This window comes from Prionailurus viverrinus, chromosome B1 (assembly GCF_022837055.1).
Source record: "Prionailurus viverrinus isolate Anna chromosome B1, UM_Priviv_1.0, whole genome shotgun sequence".
NCBI classification, from domain to species: Eukaryota; Metazoa; Chordata; class Mammalia; order Carnivora; family Felidae; genus Prionailurus; species Prionailurus viverrinus.
Genome location: NC_062564.1, coordinates 6441931 through 6469299, shown reverse-complemented (window position 1 = coordinate 6469299; position 27369 = coordinate 6441931). Strand labels below are relative to the sequence as shown.

The 27369-nt window shown below is 47.1% G+C and overlaps 1 protein-coding gene across 6 annotated transcripts in view; it reads right to left on the bottom strand.

Annotated features, from left to right (window-relative positions):
• Positions 1-477: 477 nt before the first annotated feature.
• Positions 478-27369, bottom strand: part of MCPH1 (microcephalin 1) — a 276612-nt gene continuing 249720 nt past the window's right edge. For 5 of the 6 annotated variants that reach the window (XM_047855480.1, XM_047855478.1, XM_047855477.1 and 2 more), the window contains 2 exons: positions 14496-14733; positions 478-893 (listed from right to left, as the gene is read on the bottom strand). In XM_047855480.1, the coding sequence (XP_047711436.1) occupies positions 838-893; positions 14496-14733 (294 nt within the window). In that variant the 3' untranslated portion in view covers positions 478-837. Of the gene's footprint in view, positions 894-14495; positions 14734-27369 lie in introns of those variants that run through there. The other variant, XM_047855483.1, reaches the window with a different exon arrangement.

Sequence of the window (27369 nt, the reverse complement as noted above, 5' to 3'; positions counted from 1 at the left end):
CTGCGCATTTCTATCTCCTTCCTTGAAGGTTTATTCTAGAAGTTGTTCCACGGAGGGGCTGGAAATTTGTTAACGTAGGAATAACCCGTGAGATGAGGAAGAGAGAGCATGGGGAGGGAACAGGGTCAGGAGGGAGTCTTAGTGGCACCTTCAGCCCTGTTGGGATGTAGCACTTCTCTCCTATAGAAGGTGACGGGTCCACGTGTAATGATTCAGTCCCACTGCCGATTTCCTCTAAGGAAAGCCAAGCATTGTGGCAGCCAGTGAAGGCCACGATCTCTTGTTGGTAATGCTGTCCTCACCAAACACTAACTTGGAGAATTGGAGATCCTCTGGTGGCATTAATTATTGCAAAGCTCCTACACCTGTCTTCATTCATTACTTTGACAAAAATCTAATAAACTGATCAACATCCTTCACAGTTAGTGTATGGTATGCCAATAAAGATATTAGAGTCCAACCAAGAAACTTTGGGGGTTGTTGGATCTCACTAGTCAAACAATTTAATTCCCAGTCTTTATTTAACACTATGGGTGCTTTAATGACCAAGGTTCTGTGAGCTTTTAATCATGATCGTTACCACAATACTAAGATTGGCATTATACACAAAAGGCCCCTATAGGCTGGCAGTGCTTCTTTAAAACACATTCAGTCATCAGAAAGTCACACAAAGGAGCTTCTTTATGTAAAAACCACAAGGCACACAAGGCAAACAGGTGATGGTGTCAAAAGGCATCGTGTTGTGTCCTTTCCTTCTCGTCAGGGTTTGCTCATTTGAATGTCCAAAGACAACGTTGCGAGCCGGTGGCGGTAGCCATGTGCTGACTGATGGCTCCATCACTGAAGCAACAGGTAGTTTTCAGAGGCACAGACCTGGTGCTGAGTGATGGAATCTAGAGAAAGAGAAAAGCAGTTTAGCATTTATAATGGCCAACCACACGGTAAAATAATAATCTTATATATATGCAAAGTCGTATTTTAAAGTCTTAGGCGGTTTAGAGCCGTGTTGTGTATGTGTCCACGTGCCCATATAGCACATGTGACTATTTAAAATAAAGGGGCGCCTGGGTGGCTCAGTTGTCTAAGGCTTCAACCCTTGGTTTCGGCTCAAGTCATGATCTCACGCTTCGTGAGTTCAAGCCCCATGTCGGGCTCTGTGCTGATGGTGCAGATCTTGCTTGGGGTTCTCTCTCTTTGTTCTTCCCATACACACACTCTCTCAAAATAAATAAACTTCAAAATAAAATGAAAATTGAATTTAAAAAATTCAGTTCATCAGTCATACTAGCCACATTTTAAGTCCTCGACAGGCACATATCCTGCAGATACAGCATATATAGGGTGTTCCCATCATGGCAGAACGTTCTATTAGCTGGGTGGCAAGTTTGCCAGTCCATGGCGGGAGAGACCAGGATTGTAATCTCCATTAGCTATAGAAAATACTCTCCGGCACAAGGCAATTTATATATAAATATATTAGTTTTAGTTACGGTACTAACTACACATTCTAGGCTGTGTATCTACCAATCCACAGCCTGTCTACCTCGCTAGTATACAACGTTAGTACGCACAGTTTCTAAAATGCAGGTCTTCATATTTAAGTTGAAGAAGCTGGACTAGTCCTGTCAGTTTGAAAGCCTATTATTTTATGAAAATCACAAGAAGTCACCTGGTCCAGGATAAGCTATAGATGCAGAAGAACAGGCCAGCAGGAGACTATACTGCTCTAGGCCCTACTTCTATGAGGACGATAGAGGAATCCAATGGGTTGGCAGCACTGGTTGAATTACAAATTAAATTACAGTTAATGTAGTTTTTAGAATTTATTTTTATTTCTTGAGCGAGAGAGTGGGGGAGGGACAGAGAGAGAGAGTGAGGGAATCCCAAGCAGACTCCATACTCAGTGAGTAGCCTGACATGACCTTGGGATCATGGCCTGAGCCAAAGTCGAATGCTTAACCGACTGAGCCACCCAGGTGCCCCTATAGTTCACTTATTGATTACAACTATTATCCACAGGGAGAGAGAAATGATACTGAAGGACCTTAAGACATCACGATGATGAATGATAGCAGACAGAAAGTCAAAACATAGGTTTGTTCTATGAATAGGGGGAAAAGATGGAAGAAAAAGGGGTGCATCTTAGCTGGAGCTCTAGATCGTGTCCCAGAAGTTAGTCGTCATTTGCCCAGTGCAAACGCACTTCCACACAAGAGGTCTGAACTGGTCAGCTTTCAGCGGGGAGAAGCACTACCATTTGTCACATGTATAATATACATTATATATCATTAAAATTAATATATCCAGCAGAATAATAACAATTCTTATTAGTACTCAGTAAAACCACTTCTCTCCACAACCCAGTGAAGCAGTATTTTAATATCAGACCTTTATTCGTGGATGTGCTGTACATATTTTCTCTGTTATTCACCTTTTGACTTTCCTGATGCAAAAAAGTGTTTTGTTTTTGCATTCAGATCATGTAAATCGTTTACTGCAGTTGGACTTTGAACCATAGGTAGAAAGCCTTTCTTTGTACCCAGTTTTAAAGAGTATCAGTCATATTTTTTTCCAGGTTGTAAAACCCTGTAGATTCAATTTTTACACTTAGATTTCTGACAGGATGTCATTTTCCAAAGCCAGAAAACATTACAAAAAGGGTGGTGATTTTTAAAATTAATCTAAAATAGAATTTAATGAAAAAAATGCCACATATTTCTTTTAAAAAAAGTGGCATACTTATTCTGACATTTATACCAAAGAAAAAATACATAGGAAGACAATTTTGAAAAAAATGAATAATGAGAGACAATTTCACATGCTAGATACCGAAACACATTATAAAATTACAATAGTAAAACAGTATGTAATTAGCACACAACAGATAAATAGACCAATGGGAAAGTCTGGAAACATGTCCACGCACATATAGGAATTTAACAGGTGAGTCACAGGGCATTCCAAATCAGTGCAGAGGGGACCAGGTACTACATAGATGGTATGATCCCTTCACATCACACAATAAATAGGTTACAGATGAATTAACACTGTAAACATTTAAAAAAATGATGGAAGCATTAACAGAGATAAGAGACAGGTTCTAGAGCTCAGGGGGTAGAGATGACCTTCCAAAGTGAAACCCAAATTCAGGTGCCTCAGGAAATAAGGCATTTGAATCCATGAAGAATAATAATTATATATGAAAACATTTGTAACCCACAACAATCAATAAACAAAATTAAAAATGAGACAGATTGAAAGAATTTTACACTTAGACCACAGGGCGAGGGTCCATGTTATACACATATTCTGTAGAACAGCGTGAAAAGGAAAAATAGCCAGTGATAAGGATAGGTGACCCGTGAAATATAGCTCCCTCTCTATTCATACTCATTAGTAATTGAGTAATTAGGGGACGACAAATTGAGTAATGACACCTATTTGTTTAATTTATCAGATCACCAAATATAAAAAATATGGGTAACGTCCAGTACTGGTGAAGATGTGGAGGAAATGGAGACGTCCATATGCTGTAAAAGTATAAAGTGGCACAGCCGTGGGTACCCAAACTTACAAGTACACGTAAGCGGGGGCACAGTGATGTCACTGCTATGAATCTGCTCTACACGAACATGCATGCCTGGGATTCGGCGGGGATAATTACAGCTCAAAATAATCTCTTAAAACTGAATTCAAACTGTCCCAGTTAGAACACACACATAAAGCGTATAATGGCAGAAACGGTGGAAATCACCCCAAACGTCCAATAATAAGGAGTACATGGCTTAATTGCACATCCTCCAATGGTTAGAAAGAACGAAGTAGCTGTATGTGTGTAAAATGGAAGGCTCTCCTAGAGAGAGTCAAATAAAAACTCAAGGAACAATATGTAACCCTCCATTTATAGAAGAACCCTCAAGCAATACACAGGTTTATACACATTTATTTCTATTTAAATATGTCTAAAAAATCTAAAAAACACTCTTCCAGCTTTACTATAGTATAAGGAAGGATTGTAAGATCTGAGGACTCTATGTCTCTATTCCAGTTCTTTGACCGTGAAATCTAGTGTCACCCCACATATCCATGCATCCATACATTAATTGTGGTGGAGAAAAAGGTTGACTAGAGAAGAAGTTTTAAATTTAGATAAAATAGAACCCTAAGTGTAACCTCACAACAAAGTCTGTGGCTGGCCCCTCACGCTTGGTGTGGTAGGCTCAATTAACCCATGGACTTTCGAGAAATGGTACTTGAGGTACATGTAGTGTTGAGCTCATGCCTATGGTAAGCAAAGCAGGGATTCAGAACGGAAAAGCATTTGACTGCTGAGTGATGGCTGGCAGCCAGGACATCCTTGTCCAGGGACCCCCTCATGTTTCCAAGTTTCCAAATGTAAACACACACATGAAAAATGACTTCTACCCAAGTTCATTTGTCATCTAAAGATAGTCACTCCCCTAATTCCAATGTCACATCATACAAATAGCTCTCAATCACCCCGTATAATGTAACCAATGGTACAGATGTTAGAGTAATGCCAGTCTGCCCAGCGGAAAGAGACAGATGGTACATGAGCACCTCCCATTAAATTTGCACTGAAAAAAAAAAAGACGTTGTGTTTGTATTTTAACAAGGTTTTTTAGCAGGTCTTGGCACAGGTTTATGCACGAGTTAAAGTTTACTGGCCTTTCTTCTGTGTGGTCTGATGATTAGGATAGTGAAGGAACATGCTGCTAGCTATTTTTTATAGTGTGGTGGTGGGTAAGCCACTTTCTTGAACTAAAACTCTAATTGCCAACAGCCAAATGTGGTTAATGGTACTGTGCGCAGAGAGTGCTAGAACCCTCAGAATGCTGTTGGGAGCTCTATCTTAGCCTATCACAATCAGCTGACTATTCTAGGGCTGAAGCATGAGTGGCCATGTGGCCAGACATTCACTCAATCAAGGAATCAGCTCTCCTATTTAATAGAATGAGGGTCACTCAGCTTCCGGGAACACTCAGGACAGGGTTTTGACACTGAAGGTGCTCTTAGCAGTAGGGATGAGCAGGTTACAAATGACCCTAAAATCCTTTCTCCTAATGAGCCCACAGCTGCCCACTGTGTAATTTTCATCTGTTGATCTCACTTCTCTCTGGAACCACAATGAACAAGACTTCCTCCCCTCTTTTGATGGTAGTCTTGCCAGCTCCTCTTTTGTATGCTGAATAAACCACTATTCCTTCAGTACTTCCTCAAGGATCCCGATCTATCGAAACCTCAACATTCTCTCAGATGCTCAAATTCAAGTCTAGAAGTCATCTTTGACTCCTCTTTCCTAATATATCACGTGCAATCTATCAGCAAGGCCAACTGGCTCTAGAATTTTTATTTAAAACCTGGCAGCTTCTCACCACCTTCAGTGATATCATCCTAAATGTAACCACCACCATTTATCACCCAAACCACTGCAAGAGCCTGTAACTGCTCTCTCTGCTTCTATTTAAAGATATGTATTCCCCTACTTAAAATCCTATGGTAACTTCCATTTATTCTTAGAACAAAAAAACTAAACTTTTCACCATGGTCTATGAGGGCCTTGAGTGGTCCAGTCTCTGGCTACTTCTCCAGCATCATTTCCAATCAGACACTCCATACTTAATGCCTCTCCTTGTCTACCTTGATCCTAGCTGTTCCATTGGCCTGAAAGGCCAGTGCTTTAGATCTACATGGGTCCACCCTTCTGTTCATCGTTGGGGTCTTACCTCAAATACAGCCCTTCCGCCAGGGCCAACCTCACTTTCGCTATAAATACTCATACCCTGTTTTCTTCATAGCATTGATCACCAACAGGATTTTTTAAAAAATTATCTTCATTAGAATATAGGTCCCAGGGTGCCTGGGTGGCTCAGTTGGTTAAGCATCCAACTCTTGATTTCAGCTCCGGTCATGATCTCATGGTTGTGAGATCAAGCCCCACATCGGGCTCTGTGCTGACAGTAGAGCCTGCTTGGGATTCTCTCTCTCCCTCTCTCTGCCCCTCGCCCACTCATGGTCTCATTCTTTCTCTCAAAATAAATAAATAACTATTAAAAAAAATAGAATATAAGTCCCATAGGGGCAAGTATTGTATCTGCCTTGTCAACTCCTATTCTAGTAGTGCCTAGAATATGTTTAGTGCATGATCGGTGCTCAACAAATATAAACGGAGTGAATGACTTGACATATGGTATATTGGAAGGAAACAGCCTGGTCTAAAAGAATGGAGCAGTTCTCAACATTTTTTTCTGTTCTGATATTAGGCTGGAGATGTTCACATATGGGATACTTTCTTTCCCAGAGTATACCAAGGATGTGGGCTGGGTCATAGACAAGATAGTCTAATAGTTTATTCCTAGTATAACAACTTTTGCTTCCCACCCAAGAAATCTGAGTAAAATGACATTACAGGGCTAGCCTTGAATTCACTAGTTTTTGTATTCTGTTTTATATTTATTTACTACTGGGCATAGGAATGCTAATGATTTTACTAAGTGGACCTTATAAAGACCAAGGTTGCTGAATCAGTTATCATCGTTTCTCGATTCTCCCAGATTTTTCTATGTAAACAAATGTATCATATGCAAAGAAGAGGACTTGTCTCTTCCTTCACAATTCTTATATTTTCTTTGTATTTCCTTTGTGTGTCTCATCTTATCCCTTTGATTAGGAACTCTAGATCTCTGTTGAAATGAAAGAGTAAGAGCAGACATATGTATCACAACAGTCTTCCTTTTTATGGATGAATAATATTCTATTGTATATATAGACCACATTTTGTTTATCCATTCATCCATTGATGGACACTTGGGTAAGACACATTATGGGTATTGTGAATAATATGGGTCTATAGCCAGAAATGAAATTGCTAGATCGCATAATTTCATTTAATTTTTTAAGGACTGACCATACTGTCTCCCACAGTGGCTGCACCATTTTACATTCCCACCAACAGTGCACAAGGTTCCAGTATCTCCACGCCGTCAACAATACTTGCTGTTTTGTTTTGTTTTGTTTTGATGGTAGTCATTGTAATGGGTATCCAGTAGCACCTCATTGTGATTTTGATCTGCATTTCCTAATCTGATTAGTGATGATGAACATCTTTTCATGTGCTTCTTGGCCATTTGTATATCTTCTCTGGAGCAGTGTCTAGTCAAGTAATACTTGGACCATTTTTTCAATTCGTTTTTTATTGTTGTTGAACTGTAGAATTTCTTCATATTTTTTAGATATTCATCTCTATTTTTGCAAACATTTTCTCCCATTTCATAGGTTGTATTTTTGTGTGGTTGACTGTGTCCCTTGATGCATGCAAGTATTTTTTTAAACCTATTTTTACATTTGTTGCCTACCTTGTAGCTTTTTAAAGCAGTGTGCACCTTTCTTCCTGCACATGTTCCAAGTCACTGAGACTAAGTGAGCAAGTCAGTCTTTCAGGGATCTCCCAAGCAGACTGGAACAAATAGGGTCTACATTTGAGGAAAGGAAACCAAGACTGTGGGGCATGAGTAAGGAGCCATAAAACCTCCCTAATGCCATGAACATGGCTTTGCTTGTTTGGGCTTTCACCCGGTTGCTGTAAACGTTTCATTGTTTTCCAGTGCTTCTACAGAATTTGTTCAAAGTGGGTTCTGGTTTGGGTGTTTTGTTTTATTTTGTATTGGTGTTTTTGTGGGGAAGATGGGAGCTTGGATCTTCTTGGTCTGCCATTTTGCTGACATCACTCTGTGCAGGTGTCTTTTTTGATGGGTGGTGAGAAGCACACTTTTGATTATTCACTTCTCTAATTTTAAAAAAAATTTTACTTACTCTGAGAAGGTGAGCACACAAGCAGGAGCCCAGCATGGGGCTTGATCTCATGAACTGTGAAATCATGACCTGAGATGAAATCAAGAGTTGGACGTTCAACCAACTGAACCACACCCAGGTGCCCCTTATTCAGTTTTTTAAATGGTTGAAATTATTCAGATTTTCTACTTCTTGAGTCAATTCTGGTAATATTTTCTAGAAATTATCCATCTTCCCTATTTTCAAATTTGTTGATATAAATTTATTCAGCAAGCTCTCATGATTTTGAAATATCCTTACAGTATCTGTAGTAGCAGCCGCCCCAGTTTCGTTTGTAGACTTGTTCGCTGGACCCTTTTCTCTTCCTTTCTTTCACAACACTGCTAGGATTTTGACTTTTGACTTTCTTCCCGCAAATAATTCTTTTTTCTCTCTCAAAAAACTTACTTTTTTGCTTTGGTTTTATTAATATCTGATATGCTTTTATTCATTTCCTCCTACATTCTTGTTGCTATATATTCATTCATCCCCAAGCATCAAAATTTAATAAAAACTGAATAAAAAAATGAGATGATTTAATCCAAGTATTTTTTTCTCTTCCTGAAAAATGGGGAACAGCTTCTTGTTATTTTACTTGGAGGTTGGACCCTTCAGTCACAATCAGTTTCTGTAGCACACAGTTTGAGAATCCCTACTGTTAGTGGTTGCACAAATGAAGAGAGGTTCTGCTTACCAAGAGCAGAATTAAGATCTTTTCACAAAGGAAGCCTCTGAACTGAGAAGAGGGTGACTAGGAACGCTGGATCTTTAATTCATCGTGTGGTTCTGGTGGAGAAACTCAGATCTCTCTGTTTCCTCATGGAGAAAAGAAACAGATTTCTACCATGATCCCAGAATTCATTTCCAGCCGTGTAAACAACAGAAATGTAGTATCTCACAGCTCTGGAGGCCAGAAGTCCAGGATCAAGGTACCAGCAGGTCTGGTTTCTCCTGAGGCCTCTCTCCTTGACTTGTGGAATAGCTCTTTTCTCTGTCCTCACATGGCTTTCCCTCTGTGTAGGTGCATCCCTGGGGCCTCTTCTTCTTCTTCCAAGGATACCAGTCCTGCTGGGTCAGGGCTCCACCCTTAGGACATTATTTAACCTTAAATACCTCTTTAGAGGCCCCATATCCAAACACAGTTCCATTCTAAGGTCCTGGGGTTAGGACTTCAACATTTTGGGGGACACCATTCAGTCCATAAAAAAAAGGTCTACCACTTTAGGTTCTATGATGCTCAATATTAATTGGTTAACATGCAACAATGAAGGAACAGCAGTTCCAAGTTCCACGTGCTCCAGTGTTAATTTACTAGGCCAATATGCAAAGACAGCCAGAACTACTGGCAACATCCCATTAGGGGGCTGAGCTTTGAAGTTTCTTTTATGGCTTTACCCTCCTGGCCCAGACGCAGGAGTTAACATGGCAGCACTTGCAGAGGGCTCTGCGAATTTGTACATAAGACAGTCTTGCGAATCTGTCGAAACCAAAATGCTTAGTGCTGGCATGTAAGTGGCCGTCTGGATTCCCCACACTGATGACTGCATTTCTGGTGATGGATATAACATGTTGCTGTGGTTACACTATTTCCTGTTCCCAGTTGAATATGTAGCTGATTGTCATGTTCTACTTTGTTTTTTTGTTCCTAAGTGAGGCTTAAAAACTGTGCCTTGGCTAGTAAGGTGCAGAGAAGGGTCTTTTATTTTCCAGTTTGTCTGCCTGTCTTTAAAATGCTTTTTCACTTTTCTATCACTGTTGATGCTCACATCCAGTGACTGGAGGTCAGCTGGCATAAATTTCACAAAGGGGAGCCAAGTGAGACAGGTTAGGAAATTTCAAAGATAACCATCTAGGACCACTAGTTGACCAATGAATGCAATTAAAGGGAAATACACTTTCTGAGCACACTCTTCCCATATCTTTCCAAGGCTAACACGTAGTCTTTCAGCAGCTTGCAATTAATTAAAAAAAAGTCATTATATATATTATATATATATATATATACACACACACATATATAATATATATATACATATATATATAGTGTATATATACATACACACACACTTTAAAAAAAAGCTATATATTTCTTAAAAGCTTATACACACAAGACGTTGAAATTATAAAATTCCACAAATCAGTTTCAGTTTTAGTTCTCATTTATTTCTAGCCTGGTAGATGTCATCCATTTGAGAACAGCTCAAAACAAAAATAATGTGTCTTATTGTCTGAGATTGTGTCTTAAAAGTGTACTGCCACTTTCTGCATGGTTGCTGAACTCCTGGGGGTGGAAGCCAAGGTATGAGCGTGGTATCAGGTCATGTTCTGAGGAGGGGGCAGGCTGGGGACAGACCGACCCCCGGGTCTTTCCTTTCTCTTCTTCTTCTTTCCATCCTCAGCAAATGGCTTCACCTCCATCTGACTGGTTCCTTATCTATGCAGTAAAAATGTGGACTACCAGGGACCTGAAGACTCCTGATATTATCTGTTTAATCATGCACCCTAAGGGCTGAGCCTCCCGAGTGGCCTCCGTTTAACAAAATGCCATGTTTAAGAGCATGCATTTTCCTGGGCCTAGTTCTGTGGTCAGCCATCTGGGGAAACAATGATCTACGCTAGCCTGCAAAGGCCCACATGCTATCAGAGATCTTTTTCCTGAAAACAATGACATGCGGAGACATTCCAATCAAATGCTTTTTATAAGTTATAAGGAAATCATGCTGAGGCTAATTTTTTTCCCCCTTCGGCACCGCTGTTGAGCATAGTACACTATGTTCCCACAATAGCATAAAATGTATGTCTTATCACTTGAACATAGCCCAGACAATAAAAGGGCGCCCGAGACTGGAAATATGTCTTCTGAGAAAGGCCAAACCAGCCTTAAGTGATAACACCAACTGGGGATGAAGAGAGTGAAAAGAAATGATTACAGCACAAAAATTCGCAGACTAGTGATGAATGTACTGGGGTCTCAGGGCTCCCAACCCCTGCCGAAGGCCTCACTTAAGACGCCAGCCAAGTTACTTGGGACTTTCGCGTCTTAGTTTCTTGACACATAAAATGGGAATTCTACTCCATGGGTGTGCTGGGGAAAAGAAAATTACTGGGAAATGCTTCCATTCCAACGTCAGGTAAAGGTAACATTTTGTTTCCTCGTGCCGGGAATTTGGTTTTTGTTTTCCTGTTTATTTTCATACATATTCAAGTGCCCACAAGTATTTTCTCTCTCAAAAATCCCCATTTCTCCTCCTGGTGGAATGATTCATCGAGAATCTTGGCCTAAGTATACTGCTGTTTCAGGGAAAATGGACTCTGGGGAATGAATTGGGAACATAATCATGGCCGTTCAAACAGCCTCGTTATAAGGCAACTCAGCGTGTGTGAGACTCTCCACGGAGCAAATGAGTAAGACACGGGGAGCCCTGTTTGGAGATCTCATAAGTTCACACCGTTCTATGCCAGCAGCCAGGAGGGTAAGCTGGCTGAATGCTCCGTGGTCACGGCTGAGCAGCCGCCTCCAAAGAACAAGCTAGATGTCAGGAGAAAGTCTTATACTGGAATAATCATTTGACACTTTTGTTTGTTTTTAAATAGAAATGTTGGATCAGACAGTGAAGGGATAAGAAGGCTTATCTGCAGGAATCTAGTCCTAGGATGTTGGAGGTTTTAGGCAAAGAGACTTTTTTTTGGTGATGTCCATCTTTCCTTCTATCAAAGAAACAACAAAACAAACCAAACTTCTCGGGGGTTTCTAGTGGCTTAAAAAAAGATAATAATGATAATCTGTCCATCCCTTGTGATTTTATTGTGGCTGCATAAACAAAGACGCCACAAAACATAGGAATAAACATAAAGGTCCTAAAAGACAAAACCTTAGGATCTTTATTTTGGAAAGCAAACTGTAAATCTGAAAGTGGACGCAACAAGCTACTTTTTTTTTTTTTAAGAATTTTTTTCAGACTTTAAGAACTACCCAATTCAAACTACTCTTTGGCCTCAGGGACTCCACCTTACAAGGCAGTGGATCTTCTAGTTGGAACAAATTTAGAGTATTGGTTTTCATCATGTCTCACAAAATAACTTTCAGCTCGGTGCCTTAACATGGGTTTAATTTTAATTTAAAAGGGATTTTAATTGCACAATATTTTGAGAATAACGTTGCTGTGTCAGTGGATACTGTCACCCAATGACACGGGACAATGCCCAGCACGCATGAGGATACCCTGCAACTCTCTTGTGCGATCTCCTTCGCCCATCGAGGGAAATAAGCAGGGCAGAGGTTATTAGTCTGTTTAACAGATGAAGTAAATTAGGTCTGGAGAGCATAGGTGATTTGCCTCTGGTCAGAGCACAAGCCAGTGGCAGGACCCCGACGTGAAAGGGAATGCACTACTCAGGACCATGTTGCTTGTGGGTCTGTGCACGCGTGTAGAGATGTGCAAACGAAATCTCCTTTATGTGCACAAAGCTGGAGCTACCGTAACTCAACTCAAAAAAGAGAAGAACATAAACTCATAAATATTTGAAAAATACACATTCTAATACCCACCTCACCACAGAGGACCGGGTGCAGACCGGGGCAGTGGCCAGAGTCAGGGGGACTCACCTTACGGGTGAGGATTTCACCACGCTGCCGAGAGCCAAGGATTCCAGAACGCACAATACCCGGAAGTTGCCAAGGGCACACGCAGATGGTGTAATCAATGACAAATCAGAAACAGGACATGAATTATGGGAGAGGAAAGAGGCTTGGGCCCCAGCTCCAGCTCTGAATCTCGGAGAATTCCACAGGGCCTTGTGAAGGTTAAGCACTGGGGTCAAGCAGGTAGACCTCTGCCTACTAAAAACCCACGCGCAGAGGGGCCAAGGGGCCAAACAACCGGAGGAACTAGCAGGCGGCTGGACCGTGCACGAGGCAACAGGAAGGGGTGACAGAGCTCCCCAGCCTGGAAATACTAATCATGCAGACCCAGACGCTGGCCCTGTACACACGGTACACAGCCGACGCTGAAAAGATTAGTTGTTGATATGGACTGTTGATAGCCATCGTGTGCACAGTTCCGTTAGCTGAACGAGACACCTGTCTAAAAAGCAAAATTCTGGTTTCCAGTTGGTGTCATTCTGACACACGCACTTTTCTAAAAACAGCAAAACAAGAACCTCTGTTTCAGAACATAGGATGTTTTGAAGGTTATATTCTTGGCATTTAGAAAGGAGTCAACAGCCTCTTGGCTCTTGGACTGTAGCTAAAATCATAGATTTTTTTTTTTCTGAAATAAGTTTCCAGGCAAAAGATAAATTACTCTGCGTCAGATAGTAAAAAAAAAAAAAAAAAATTACTCTTGATTGCCATACTTTCAAAATATATCAAAGGATGACCATCAATCATTTAAAAGATATTCATAAATATCTGTAGTGATCTATGAATAAAATGTGGACACAGTATCTACTTATCTGTTAAAGGATGCTCTCTGGGAAGGGGTGAGGAAAGCCAGGAGTTGGGAATTTAGAGACGAGGGGGGCAAACAGGAGGAAGCAGGAGGAAGACAGGGGACAGAATGCACTTCTCAGGTCTCAAGAAGCCAGGTGAGGATCCCACCTCAAGGTGCTGACACTGAATTGGACCAGTGAGGGCTGAAGAAGGAAAGGTTTCAGGAGAAACCAACTCTGACTTCCGGCCCCCCGGCTGCGAGAGACGAAATCCCTGTTGTTCTAGTGTCCCCGTCTGTGGGACCTGCTCTGAGAGCCCCAGCAAGCCTGTACGTTCATCAAACCCAGAGCAAGAAGGTTTATCCCCAGAGCGGGGCCCCGAGCACCCCAGCACCTCCAGCTCCATCAGCGCACGAGCGCCGCCTGCCCGGCCTCCCCTACGCCGACCCCTTGCTGCCGGTGGAGCCCGCCTCCCACTCCTGCTTGGCCTACTTCTCCTGGACACCGCCCCCGATCCCCCAGAGCCAGGGTACCAGACACAGCCCGCCCGTCACCACACTGTCAGCCTCCTGGAAAGAGAGCTTCTCTGCACCTCTTCCCCTTCCGGATGGAGTTACGTGTCCAGCACTGTGAATGCTACACAGCCAGACGTGCACATTGGCTTCCTGTCTTAGGTTTTGAAATAAAAACTATAGCTCCTTTTGCACCGCTCTTTGAGCGGGTGAACAAACGAGTGTCAGGAGAAGCGGGTGATGCTCTGGGGGGGGCGGGGGGGGGGGAGCGGGTCCTGGCAGCCGGGTGCTGGCCCACCGCTCTGGGAGCAGAGCAAGACCAGGGACCGGGGAGCGGCCATCTGAGCTGAGGGTGGACAGGCCTTAAGGTGTGGGGTAGCTGTGGGCAGGCTGGGCCTTTTTCACACTTGCTAGTGAGGTGAGTCAGGTGACTCTCTGTCCTGGTGAAGTCTACTTTGGCCGACAGTAAAAAGGAGAGTGTCTGGATTGGCTTGAGACCGACAGTCATTAGCGGATTCTGTGAAATCAGGCAGATGCTTGGATGCTGAGACGTCCATCCAAAAGCCCCGCGGCTACAGGGAAGGGGGGCGTGGGCATCGGGCTTCCCCCAGAAAAGCCCATTTGTGTGCCTGGGACCACAGACCCCAACAGCTACTGCGCTCAGAAGCACCCGCCCCGCCATGCCCGTGAGCCGATCCCTACCTAAGATCCATGTTTCTGACAGATACTTGACCGTCGCCCTCCTCCTTCCTTGGGAGGGTCCGATGAAGATGCCGGCCTGGCGTGGGATTCTCGTGATCTGACCCCCACAGAGGACGACCAGTTCCCATAGCTTGGTTCTGGGGGGGTTGCTGGCCGGGGTGATGAACATCACAGGCTGGTCGGCAAACAGGGTTCCCTGGTACTGTCCCGCAGATAAGTGGCGCTCCAGGCGGCAGAGCTGTTGGGCAGAGACAGGGAAGATTACCAAGGCACTGAATCATGTCATCGTGTAGGGCAGCTCAGCTGCAAAGTTCCCTTCCTTTTTCGGGAGAAGAAAAGACTGAATGTAAAGGTGCGCATTCTCAGCTGAATTCTGAATTCCGAGGATCCAGGGGAGGTAATGACATCTAATGATAGTGACAGATAACGAGCAGATAAAATTGACATTTGCTGAAGCAGCTTGCAAGCAAAACTGTAAACAAATTTATAGCCCTCCTCCCCCCCCCACCCAAAAAAAAATTTTTAGGTTTTGAATTACTACAAATCGTAAACCAAAAGCTTGAAAAGGAATCAACTGTTGAGTGCGGAGAACAGCACCTGCATCCTGTAAATGCTATTCACGTTCTTTGGGAGGGTGTGGAAGGGAAAGCAGGAGCCTCTAGAAGGCAAGCCTGGCTGCCCTGGACCAGCACCGGCCAGCGCAAGGTGCCTCGGGGCTCCTGCAGCACGTGACTCTCACCAGGACCTCTTGGGCGCCCTGCACCCGGCCCTGCAGTGCCGACAAAGGGGGAAGGAGGCAACAGGGAGTGGAGGTCCCAGACAGAGCTAATCCCCAACACATGAAGCTGCGGGGGGTGGGGTGGGAAGCATCTAGAGGCTTATTTCACTGAGTCATTGTGGAAATGGTGATGAGCAGTATCGGAGACAGTGGGAAACATTTTCAGAAACAGCGATGTTAAATTGTTCTCCTTTTGGTCCTGATAAAGTTGTGGTCGGCTGGCTGACCCAAGGGACAGTGGAAGGCCTGCTTACTCTAAACAGACATTTCACTAACTACAGATTAATAAAGACTTCTTTTTAAGTGTAGCTACCCTGTGGGAGATGTTGAGGGTGAACTGTCATCCACATTTTGAGTATTTTAATCGGCCGATTTCCCTGAGGACAGAACTGAACATTTCAGATACGTGGGCTCAGCGAATTTAAGGATTTGGAGCGGAGATATGTGGGAACAGGGAGAGAGGGGAGCATCTCAGGGGGGATAACCTGCATGGGGCAGTGTGGAGGGCAATGCCTGCCAGTCAATGGCTGGAGGCTGGCCCCTGAGCACGGAGAGGGGCCGGCTCTGGAGGTGGGAGGGCAGCAGAGGACCCCTTCCTCAGTCTCCATCACTGACCTTCTTCCACTAGGTTTTCATACTAAGAAAAGAAATTTCTTGATGAAAAATGTTGCCCCAACAGTAACACAATCAGCCCAGTACACTTAAATATGGCCGTGGAATCAATTCTCTTTACTCATCACCAGTTTTGAATTATGCAATGTAAGACCTGACATATAACTCCTTTCATCTGATTGGGTAAGTGGTGCAGGATCCACACAATGTGTGATGACTTTGTTTAATGCTTTTAGTAATTTCCAGCTTCCCTGTGAGATAGGGGGTAGAAAGGGTTTCATTTAATTTTGGAGACGAAGACATTTAGGTGGAAGCTTGTCAAGCTTTGGCTAAATGGTGAGTCAAGCTGCAAGAAACAAGCCACAATCCCCGAACTTGGTGAGTCACTGGACCGTGTTGCATTGTAACTGCAGATCAAGAGATAATATTACTGAGGTTTGACATAATCATGCATTAAAAAAACTAATTATAAAAGTAGTGGGTAATTGAAATGATAAAGAAGGGTATAAAGTAGAACGAATTCTCCACACTGCTGTCTGTTAATCAAATTCATCCTTCTCCCGTCCTCCTCAGTGGTAGGGCATGATCTCTTTGGGGGGTGCTAATCTGTGCAGGGCCATGTGTTCAAGACAGGCGCCCCTCCCAGACCAAGGTCGGACTCAGGACTGGTCCAGGCAAATCATGGTGATCTCATCTCCCTTTCAAAGAATTGGGTCTAGCATGGACTAGACTTGATCATGGCCAATGGGATCTGAGAAGAAGTCTGCTGAGGGCAGTCTTTCTTCACTGATATAAACCAATGCATAAGCAAAAATACCTCTCTTATTGGCTGGACTCTGTCATAGTGATAATAGGATATCTGGAATTATTGAAGCCACCTGAGGCCATAAAACATGCTGAAAATAACTGAGTGGGAAGGCCTGGATCTTGGATCATGTTTCTAAGTCACTGGATTGACCAAACCCGGAATTATCCTTTTTCCCTGCCCCCCCCCCCCCCCCCCCACTCTTTCAGTGTCAGGGGAAAACTTTTTTCACTTCCTCACACTCCTCTTTTGTTAATTTGTGTTTCCAGAAGCACAAAGCATCCAGATGCTGGTCCTCAGGCCCCTGCCACCTACCAGAGGTAACCCCTGTTAAGTGTTTGCTATGTGTTTTTCTAACCTCTGTATAATGTTCACGCACAAAAACATTCAGGAGATGATTTTTCTTTTTTCTTCTTTTGTTTTTAAATGTTTATTTTTGAGAGAGAGAGAGTGAGAGAGAGGGAGACACAGAATCTGAAGAAGGCTCCAGGCTCCGAGCTGTCAGCACACAGCCCGATGCAGGGCTCGAACCACGAATGGTGAGAATGTGACCCGAGCAGAAGTCGGATGCCTAACCAACTGAGCCACCCAGGTGCCCCAGGAGATGATTTTTCTTAACAACAACAACAAAGCAAGATCAAGTCTGTATCTCGGTATATGGATAAGCAGTAAATCAAACCCATACTGAACCCAATAGAAAAGGACATGTGTAAACCTTTCACATGGTTAGAATGTGACTTGAGTACCTGATTGCTTTGGTTCTTCATTCCCCTCCCACGTTTGTTGAGTGCTTACTCCCTACCAGGCACGTGCAAGATGCTGGGGGAGCAGAGAGGATTAAGACATAGTCCCTGACCTCAGTGTAAAGCACGTAATACAAAAGTCAACATATGAAAATACTTCCTTTTATTTATTTATTCAGCTTGAAATTAAAGGAGGCAAAGAATTACAAAGATCTTATTCTTTCCTCAAAATAATTGAGGCTACGTGCATGCTGACTTTCTAATCCTAAGTAAAATAATTTCTGGGAAAGCTTAATCAAGATTTAGGTTACTTAAAATTAAAAATTAATTTGGGAATTTATCCTAGGAATACACTCCTCGATGTATATAAGGACATGCATGGACAGGAGTTCATTGCCATAGAAACGGCGATTGGCAAGTTTTATTTATATTATAAATATGATAGGACACGGGATTCTCCTTGTTATGGAGCTTTCAGCTACACTCATTCTCGAAGCGGAAGGTCTCCAGAATGTGATCCTTCCCCAGTAGTCCCTGAGGACAGACTGCCCTGGCTATTGTCCCCGCGAGTCTGTAGACACAAGTTCCTGGGCAGCCTTATCCTGGAGCCCACGCTCTGTCTCTGAAGGCACGACAGTAAAACTGGTTTACTGCTGTATGTGCTGTTGCCTTAAGAATTCTGACCAGGGCTAGTCAACTTGACTCTCTGGCCCAAAGCACAGTTTTGTCCCCACAGGTACATTCTTGAAAACCAGCTGAGAATTAAAAGGTTACTAGCAGCACAGAAAGTGAAGAGGGCAGTGGAGCATGCCGTAGGTGCCCGAGGATGCCCTCTGACCGCGCCACCTTACCCCGAAAGGCTTTCTCTTAGTTCACGGTTGAGGAGAAAAGCCTCAAACGCACAAATTTCAAAGTTAACGTGCTGTGCATTATCCTTACCTTCTCAAGCCCCTTTGCAATAGCCGTTCTTGGCAATTTGTTCTAAATTCTCGTTCCATTTCACACTTTTCAACAAATGCGTGCGACAGATGCTGTCAACTGTAGAAACGGGTTGGGGTGGTGTGGGTGCCAAAGGGGAGCTCACTGCAGGGCTGACTGTGGTGAGCCGTTTCTGTTCTTAACTCAGAGGAACCCTCAGAGAGAACCAGGTCTGTCTACATTGACCTAGGAGTTTCCTGCTAAAAGCTGTTAATTTTTTTGGAGAATCGTAACTCTCTTACTGGTTCATTTTATCTAACTCCGATGCTGTAATGGTTCCAAGGAGAACTGACACATCCATAGATTGGGTATATGGAGAAGGACCAGCAACTGATGCAAAAAACTGGCTCTTCCACGGGGGTGAGGCACTCCCTCCGCCAGACAGGATTTAGCTCCTGCCCACAGACAAGATTCATTTGCACCACCAGCCAGTCATTCGGCCTCACAGAGCTGGGAAAGGCTAGGGGCGGTGTGGGCCACGATCAGACAGCCGGAAAAGTGACCACAGTCTAAAAAACTGCAGTTTTCCAATGAAGCACTCAATTCTCCTTACAAAGCCCAGGGTATCTGTTGAAAAATCATGGAAGGAAAGGGGATTAGCGGACTCCTCTAGGCTTAATTAGCCTCCACGATAAAACAGGACGGGTCAGTAGTCAGGGGGCATTTGAATTCGGGGTGGATTTCAGAAGAGCTCCCACTTTCCCCATGGAGTCATAAAATCATTACATAAATTAACATTTACGTTGCGTGCGTGTGTGGGTAAAAAGACAAGGAGAGGGCTGACAGAAGGCAGAAAACTTTTTCTGCCACAAGCTCTTCATTTGAACTCTGGGTTGTAAAGGATTAGGGACTACAAGGGAAGGGTCTTAAGTCAGTGAAACAAAAAAGGTATGAACTGTGCTTTGTAAAAGGTCGCCTTTGCATTTGTGTCGTCACCAAAAAGAGCTGTACGGATTTAGCAGATTTTGGCTCGGAACCTTGCACTCTCTTTACAAGGCAGACCCTACTGTTGACAGAGCTGAGCATTGCCTGTGCCCCAGTGCTTCCAGCTTCCATGACCCCCAGTGATCTACCGCACGGCTGGGAGGGTGTTGACGGCTCACTGACTCCAGACATGGGTGTTAGATTTCAATTAGTAAATCTGCTTCTCTCTCCAGGTAGAGCTCACCTGGATGATTATTCTGAATCACTGACAGTTTCCATAGGTACCCACAAGCCACGCACAGAAGAGGCACAAGCCCATCATTAGGAAATTCTCACAGCAAAATTCTCTGGTTCTACGTTGGAAGAACCAGAAGCTCAGGGAGGTTGGTTTGTTTTCGGTTTGCCTGATGATGCCCAGGACGTGGTGGCATCAGGCTGGAATAGGCCCCAAAGGCCTGGCCTTTTGCATGACTTCACGGTCTCTGTTCCTCACAGGTAAAAGAGGGACAAAAATCCCTAGTCCCACACGGTGTGCAACAAATGAAATAACACCATACCTCTTGCACTTTCTTACATTTTAGCAACAATAATACATAGGATGGGTCTCATGATGCATGGTGGGTTGTAGTTTTAGTTGGCTGTGTAGGCTGTATAATTCCGTAATGTGTTTCAATACCCCGTGCTTAGGGCGGATATCCAAATCTATAGGTGGGCAAGCACAGAACTGTATGCTACGACAACATGTCAAAGAGAAAATAGAAATATAAAAAATAAACTTTTCCAGCCCTACATTTGCCTATATCCCATTTGTCTTTCAAGGACAATTTATTGTGAGAGAGAGAGAGGAGAGAGAATCCCAAGCAGGCTCCACACCGTCAGCACAGAGCCCGACATGGGGCTGGATCTCACAAACCACGAGATCGGGACCCGAGCCAAAACCCAGAGTCAGACGCTTAACCAACTGCGCCACCCAGGTGCCCCCATCCCTTCTCACGGTCCCCTGTGGGAGGCTGAGCCCATCAAAGTGTTCTGTCAGGCATGGCAGCCAGACTGGGAAGGGCACTGAGGCCCTGTGTCCGTTTGTCCTCATGCTTCGGTACCAACACCAGAGGGGGCAGAACCAAACAACGAGCCAGTGTTCAACTGTGGAACTCGTGGGTGATGGGCGATACAGCACAAAGGCAGAGAACATCAGCAGTGGGAAGGGTCTGGGAGATCACAGTGACCATGGCTCACACTCTACAGACAAGGAAACCGAGGCTTGAGAGACAACATCCAACATCAGGGACCCTGGCAAAGCTTTCCTGCACTTTGAGACACAAAATCCTCTTACCACTGCCCATCACCAAGCAGCCTGGGGTGGAGGTGCTGAACCCACATCTCCATCTGTCGCTTCATCTGAGGCTCAGGCTAAGTTCTATAGACATGAAAACGCAAGGACATAGTGTTTGCTTCTCCAGGACTTTCTAGAAAGTACAGTATTTAAAAAAAAATTTTTTTTTTCAACGTTTATTTATTTTTGGGACAGAGAGAGACAGAGCATGAACGGGGGAGGGGCAGAGAGAGAGGGAGACACAGAATCGGAAACAGGCTCGGCTCCAGGCTCTGAGCCATCAGCCCAGAGCCCGACGCGGGGCTCGAACTCCCGGACCGCGAGATCGTGACCTGGCTGAAGTCGGACGCTTAACCGACTGCGCCACCCAGGCACCCCTAGAAAGTACAGTATTAACAACTACAACACAGCATGTCCTGTCATGGAGCGAGAGCCTGACTAGACCTCACAGTGGTAGCTTCTGGCTTGGAAAATGAGTACAGAGATGTTTGCTTGCAGAAAAATACATGGTGGGGTTGCTTCAGGTCAACAGTGTCCAAAAGATCATGCATGCTTGAACAAATAGTTCAGGATCACTGAGGATAACATGTGAGGGACGAGGGGGTTGGCAGGTGACCACAATAACAAAAAAAATTTTTTTTAATGTTTATTTTTGAGAGAGACACATACACATAGAATCCAAAGTAGGCTCCAGGCTCTGAGCTGTCAGCACGGAGCCCAACATGGGCTCATGAACCGTGAGATCATGACCTGAGCCAACGCTGGGATGCTGAACCGACTGAGCCACCCAGGGGCCTCCAAAAACTTACTGTCTAAAAGCATTTAAATCTGTTCCAAGGTGAGAGGCCTGAATAAGCAGAGGCCAGACTAGTCACGATTATACAGTAGTAGACTATCTAGTTAATGGGGAGCCACGAAATCCACGTGTTAGACCACGCTGCAGACAGTAAGGAGATGTGGAAATCAGCAAAAGGGACACTCAAAGGAAAGAGCTGCATTAATTCCAACAAGAAATGAAGCAGGGCAGGACAAGATGAGTGCAAGGGGAAGTGTATTCAGGACGGAGCAAGAAGGCAAATTCAACAGGAATCCTGTTATGTTGGACGCTTCCTATTATAACGGGGGCAGGCTAGCGCCAGAGTCAGTAAGAGAGCCACGCACGGTGCTTGTAGGAAAGCTTCGCCACTGGGGTTTTGAGGCTTTCAATAAATGGTACCTCTCTCTTCTCCCGGTTCAACACCAACTGGGAGACACAAACAGGTGTCGGAGGAGATGAGAATAACTTCCATCGTCCATAAAGCTGACGGAGCATTAGGGCCTTGGACCTACGGTCACGTGGGTTTGCTGGCCCTGCCCTCACGACATCGGATGGACCCACAAAGCAGGCCTGCCACACCCCGAGGGCTTTCCTCAGGAAGGCAGGCAGACGAGACACGGGCGCAGAAGGGGCTGGGTCCGGACGCCCGTCGGTCTCCCTCTGTGGGGCGCTGGGAGGGAAGGAGGGACAGAGGAGCCCCAGGAACATGAGGCGGCTCCCGGTAAGTCACCTGGGGGTGAAGTCCCCAGGAGCCGCCTCGGAAAAACAGATCCTAGCGCCAACCATTTCAGAGGAGGTAGGCCCTAAGGCAACTGGAAACGCAAAATACAACAAGACGTTTCACCTTCTAAAAATGTCAATGCCCACACCTGACCATGCTGAATGGCTTGAACACATGAGAGGTAAAATGAACTGGTCGTCATTGGCACTGGAGACAGAAAACAATGTCTATGGTCCTGAAATTAAAAAGTGTTGTGTTGTTTAATTGTGATGGGATTTGGGCAAATGTCACAACTGTTAAGAAGACGAGGTCTTCAAACGAGACGACCTAGTGACTCCTGAAATTCTGCACAAACCCCTTGATTTGCAGTGAAAACCTGTCCTTGACCCTCTCTGGGGTTTCCAAACCAGCTTCTCCGTCCCTAACTGGCCCCCAGCTTCGAGTCTTTCCTGCTCAGGTAGCCTGGCCCATCAACCTCCCTGCTATTGCCTTTCCTCTCGCTGCCTGGTGGCTGTCCCAGCTCACTGTCCCTCACGAGTGGTCCTTGGAACACCCGTCCTCTCAAGTCCCTGGACCCCTCCTTCCTGAGGGGCTCTTCTTCACCCCTGGAACCCGAGTCTCCCCCCTGGGATGCCCTCTCCCCTCCAAAGCTTACAGCCCACGGCCCCCCGACCCCTTCACCCATTAGGCGCCCTGGTCCACCCGCCGAATGGCAGGAAGGGCTGGGGCTGCAGGGGGCCAGCCCCGGCTGCTCCCACGCGCGGCCCCTCACGCAGTCCCTTCCCCGGCACTCTACACCCTGCCCACCCCACTGCCCTGGACGGACGGCTCTCGCCCTGCTCGGGGCTCCAGCGGGTCACCCTCCTTGCAGCCTCCTGTCACTGAGGACGGTCACATCCGGAAGGGACCCTGTGCCAGTTCCCCGAGGCGCACCTGCACCTGTTACTGCGGACGGCCCGTCCCTCTAAAGCCGTGCGTCCCCCCCTCACCGGTGGCCCCCTCCTCCGTGCGGAGGAGAGCCACGTGCTGCACGCACAATGGCGCACAGTGTGTGGTTGCTCCTCCTCCACACCTCCCGTGCTTCCCACGCCTTCCAGACACCCCTGCTTCCTGTGTCCCTTCCCAGCACAACGTGAAAAGGCAGCCCCTGCCCGCCTCTCCTGCCCCTCCTCCCTGTCGTCCACGCACCTCCCACCAAGACCTCGCAGGGCCGAGTCCTCTCGCAGGACGAGCAGGATGCTGGGCGCACGGCCCCTCCCTCTACCTCATCACCCTCTGTGCGCGGCTGCCAGGACCCGCCTTCCCTAACTCCCTCCCGCCCCGGGTTGCCACCGCCGCGGACCTCTTGCCCTTCTTCCTGACCTCGTAATGCTCCAGGGACACGCGACTCGGCACGGCGCCCCTTCCTGCGGGTGACCTCAGCCAGCGTCCGGGCCTTACACAGCCCCGGTGAGCCCACGACGCCCGCCCGCATTGTCTCCAGCTCAGCCCTCCTTCCAGAGTCCCAGGCCAGGTGCTCTCTCGGCCTCCCACCTGGATGTCTGACAGACCTCTGACACCCGACCCAGCCTTCTCCCCTCACCTGGGCCTCCACCTGCAGCCGTCTCCAGCTCAGCTTCCGGCCGCTCCCTCCTCCCAGGCGCTGGGGCCCAAAACACATGCCGAGAGGGCCACCCCCCAAATGCACTGTGCTCCAGTCCTAGCCCAGCTCACCCACCTCTTTCTAGGGGTAACGCCTCTCAACCGGCATCCTACATCTGAATCTGTGCCCCTTACGGACTCTTCTGAGCAGAGAGAACGAAAAAAAACTAAGTCAGATCACGTCTCTTCTCTGCTCAGAATGCTGGTGCTGGTTTCATGCAGAAGAGCAGAAGCCCCTGAACGAGGCGGCATGACGCTTCTTCCCACTTGCCTCTTAGCACACTCTTCCTAGCTCACTCCGGTTCCCGCCAGGCCCATCTGCTGTTCCTGAACACACCAGAATACTTGTGCCTCAGGGCCTTTGCACTGACTTTCCCTTCTGCCTGGGATGTTCCTCCTTCAATTTTTTTTTTTTTTCAACGTTTATTTATTTTTGGGACAGAGAGAGACAGAGCATGAACGGGGGAGGGGCAGAGAGAGAGGGAGACACAGAATCAGAAGCAGGCTCCAGGCTCTGAGCCATCAGCCCAGAGCCCGACGCGGGGCTCGAACTCCCGGACCGCGAGATTGTGACCTGGCTGAAGTCGGACGCTCAACTGACTGCGCCACCCAGGCACCCCTCTCTTGCCACCATTTTATTGGCTCCTGACGTAATGTACAATTCATTCCGTTTCTCATGCTAGAATCTACGGGCAGGCATCTTCGTTTTGTTCAATGACACATCCCTGGCACCTAGAGCAGTGCCTGGCACTGTGGAGCACTGTGTTTGGGAGTCTGATTTCAGGGCAGCTTCTACTCCAGCTAGGGAACCCAGGCTGACTTCCCTCCCCGGGGGCGGAGGGGAGGAATCAGGGCAGCAGTGACAAGGCCAACAAAAGGGGCAGAGACCGGGGAGGGTGGGCACTCTGGGAGGAAGTTCCACAGAGCAGTACGGCCCCTGAAGGAGGAAGGGGTGGAAATGCACAGACGAGAGAGGGCAGAGGACAGGCCGGCTGGGGGACCGGGCGGAGGTGACCTGTAGCTAAGCTAGAATGGACCCTGCAGAGGTGGCACTGGGAGGGACTCCTGTGGTGCTGGAACAGCAAGCTGTGGGCAGGGTGTCAAGGAGCAGGGTCGCGGACAGAGCCGAGAAGGGGGGGCGAGTCTAAGGGGGGCCGGGAAGGCGAGAAGATCAGAGCTGCTGGCGGGCAGCACGCAGAGGACCAGGAAGGGGGGGCTTCCGAGGGGCTCTGGCCAGGGTGGCGGGAGCGGGGGTTCCCCAGAGCGCTGGGCTGGCTGCGGGGACAGGGGTGAGGCCGGGGAGGGGCAAGCTGGTTAGTAACCAGACCGACGCTCCTGTCGGTGGCTGGCACAGAGAGGTTAAGAGGACTGTAGCCAGCACTCCCCAGACTCTGACTGATGGCCTCCCGGGCCTCGTGGCGGAGCCCAGAGTGGCCCCTGCACTGAGAGTAACTTTCCTTTCCAGTCCCCTGCAGCCCTTCTATGCACTCACACACCGCACTCACACACCGGCTGGCTTACTACTGATATGTCTTAAATGCCCTACGGGTAAGCAAACATACGGCAGGAAAGGTTGGGGCGCGCAGCTCAGTGCGAGCAGCCCAGCTGCAGCCACGACGTCTAGACGCCGTATATTTAGGATGAAATACTCTGGCACTAAGAGGGATTAGCTGCGCCCAGCTTTTTCGCTTTCCCGATAAGCGGATCCAGGCCTGGAGAAGTGAGGGGCCCGAGGCCACACGGTGCAACAAATGGTCTGGAAAAGAGGAGTCCAGGACCTGTGCTGTGAGTTTCGACCTCACCTTCCCACACACTTCACCGAGAGCGACGCACGGGGCTGGGGTGGCGGGGAGGACAGCAACTGTGATAAAACGTGGACGGTGCCTCGAGGCACATCCCGCTCTGCCCCGTGGGGGGCCGCTCTGGGCTGCAGAGCAGCAGGGGCTAGTGGTGACACTGCCCAGGGGCGTGGGGACAGGACAGGAGTGCGCACGGCCACGCAGTTAAGGCACGGGGAACGGCACCTGACAGGAGCACCCGCATCCCGCCTCAGTTCTCAGCAGCTTGGGCACCTCTGACAACAGCGTCCCCGCCCTCTGAGACGTCTGGTCCCCCCGGCCCTGGGGCATGTCGCCCTGGCTTTCTCCCTCGGCCTGCACCCATCGTCCTCCCCGGCCCCAGGTCCTGAGAGTCCCTCCCTGCCTGCTCTCCTCTACTTCCCCATGCAGCTCGAGTCTTCCTGCCAGGGGACCCCCAACATGCCCCATTTAGTGCTGGGACCCTATAACCGACCGCCTGCCGGCCTCTCTTTCTGGAAGATGAGCACAATTAACAGGCACTGGGCACCCGCCATACCTAAGACTCAACTCCTGCTCTTCATTCCCAAGCCAGCTCCCTCTAAGCAGTAGCTAACAGTTGCCAAGAGCCCACCGTGAGCAGGCGGGTAAGCAAGGTACGAATGAGCTCATTTAATCCTTGAAGCAAGCACACGAAAGGGACGCTGGCCGCTCACACTTGATACAGGAGAGCGAGGCGGACCAGGCCAGCTGCCATGAGGTCACACAGCTGGGAGGAGGAGGGGCTCGGAGTCCAACCCAGCGAGCCGTGTTCCTGACGATTACACAATACCGCTTGCAGAATCTCCGCAAACGCAACCAGCCTCCTGGTCCCTGCACCCTCTCCACCCAATTTATCACCAAGTCTTCGGGTCCATCCGCTTATCTGCAGGGGTACAATCACCACCCCAGCCAAGTTGGAGTTATTTCTGTCCTGGGTGACGGAAGTAGCTTACAAACTGGGTCGGGATCCGCCGGGGGTCCGCTCTTGTGCCCTCATATGGCTAAGTGCATCTAGTATACTCCTCTTGAGTTTATGGCCCATATGTACACCTGGGTAACCCCAGACACCACTGAGACCCTGCACGTTTCCAGCACTCCAGAGGGTCTCCCCTTCCCTTCCGCAGGGACGGCACCCCCGGCCAGAGAGGGCCACTATTCTGAGCGTGGTTGGTCATGGGTGACAGAGCTCTGTTCGACTACTGAACTAGAGAAATGGAGACATGCGGTACGTACCCGTTTGTATCTGGCTTCTTTTGCTTGGCACATAGAGCACATATCCTCCTAAAACCCTCTAATAGTTTCCCATTGCTCGGAGGGAAAAAACAAAACTTAAATGGTCTACAAGACCTTCCATGACCCAGCCCCTCCTGTTATCTGCCGCTGAATCTGGCGTGATCCTCCCCCTCCTCTCTGCTCTACTCAACAGTCTCCTTCCAGCCTCAAATGTCCTTGCTGCTCCATTGTGGCCACAGGGCCTTCAAACACGCTGCTGCCTCTGCCTGGATGGCGAGTCAGTCCCTCGCTCATCAGCTAACTCCTACTCATCATCTGCATTTTGGTTCCGTGTCATCTCTTCAGGGAAGCCCATGTTATTCCCCTGCTAAATCGAATCTCTATCATCCTTTTAATAAACATTTAGCACTTCTTAGGGGCCAGCCACGGTTCTAAGAGTTTGATAAGTACT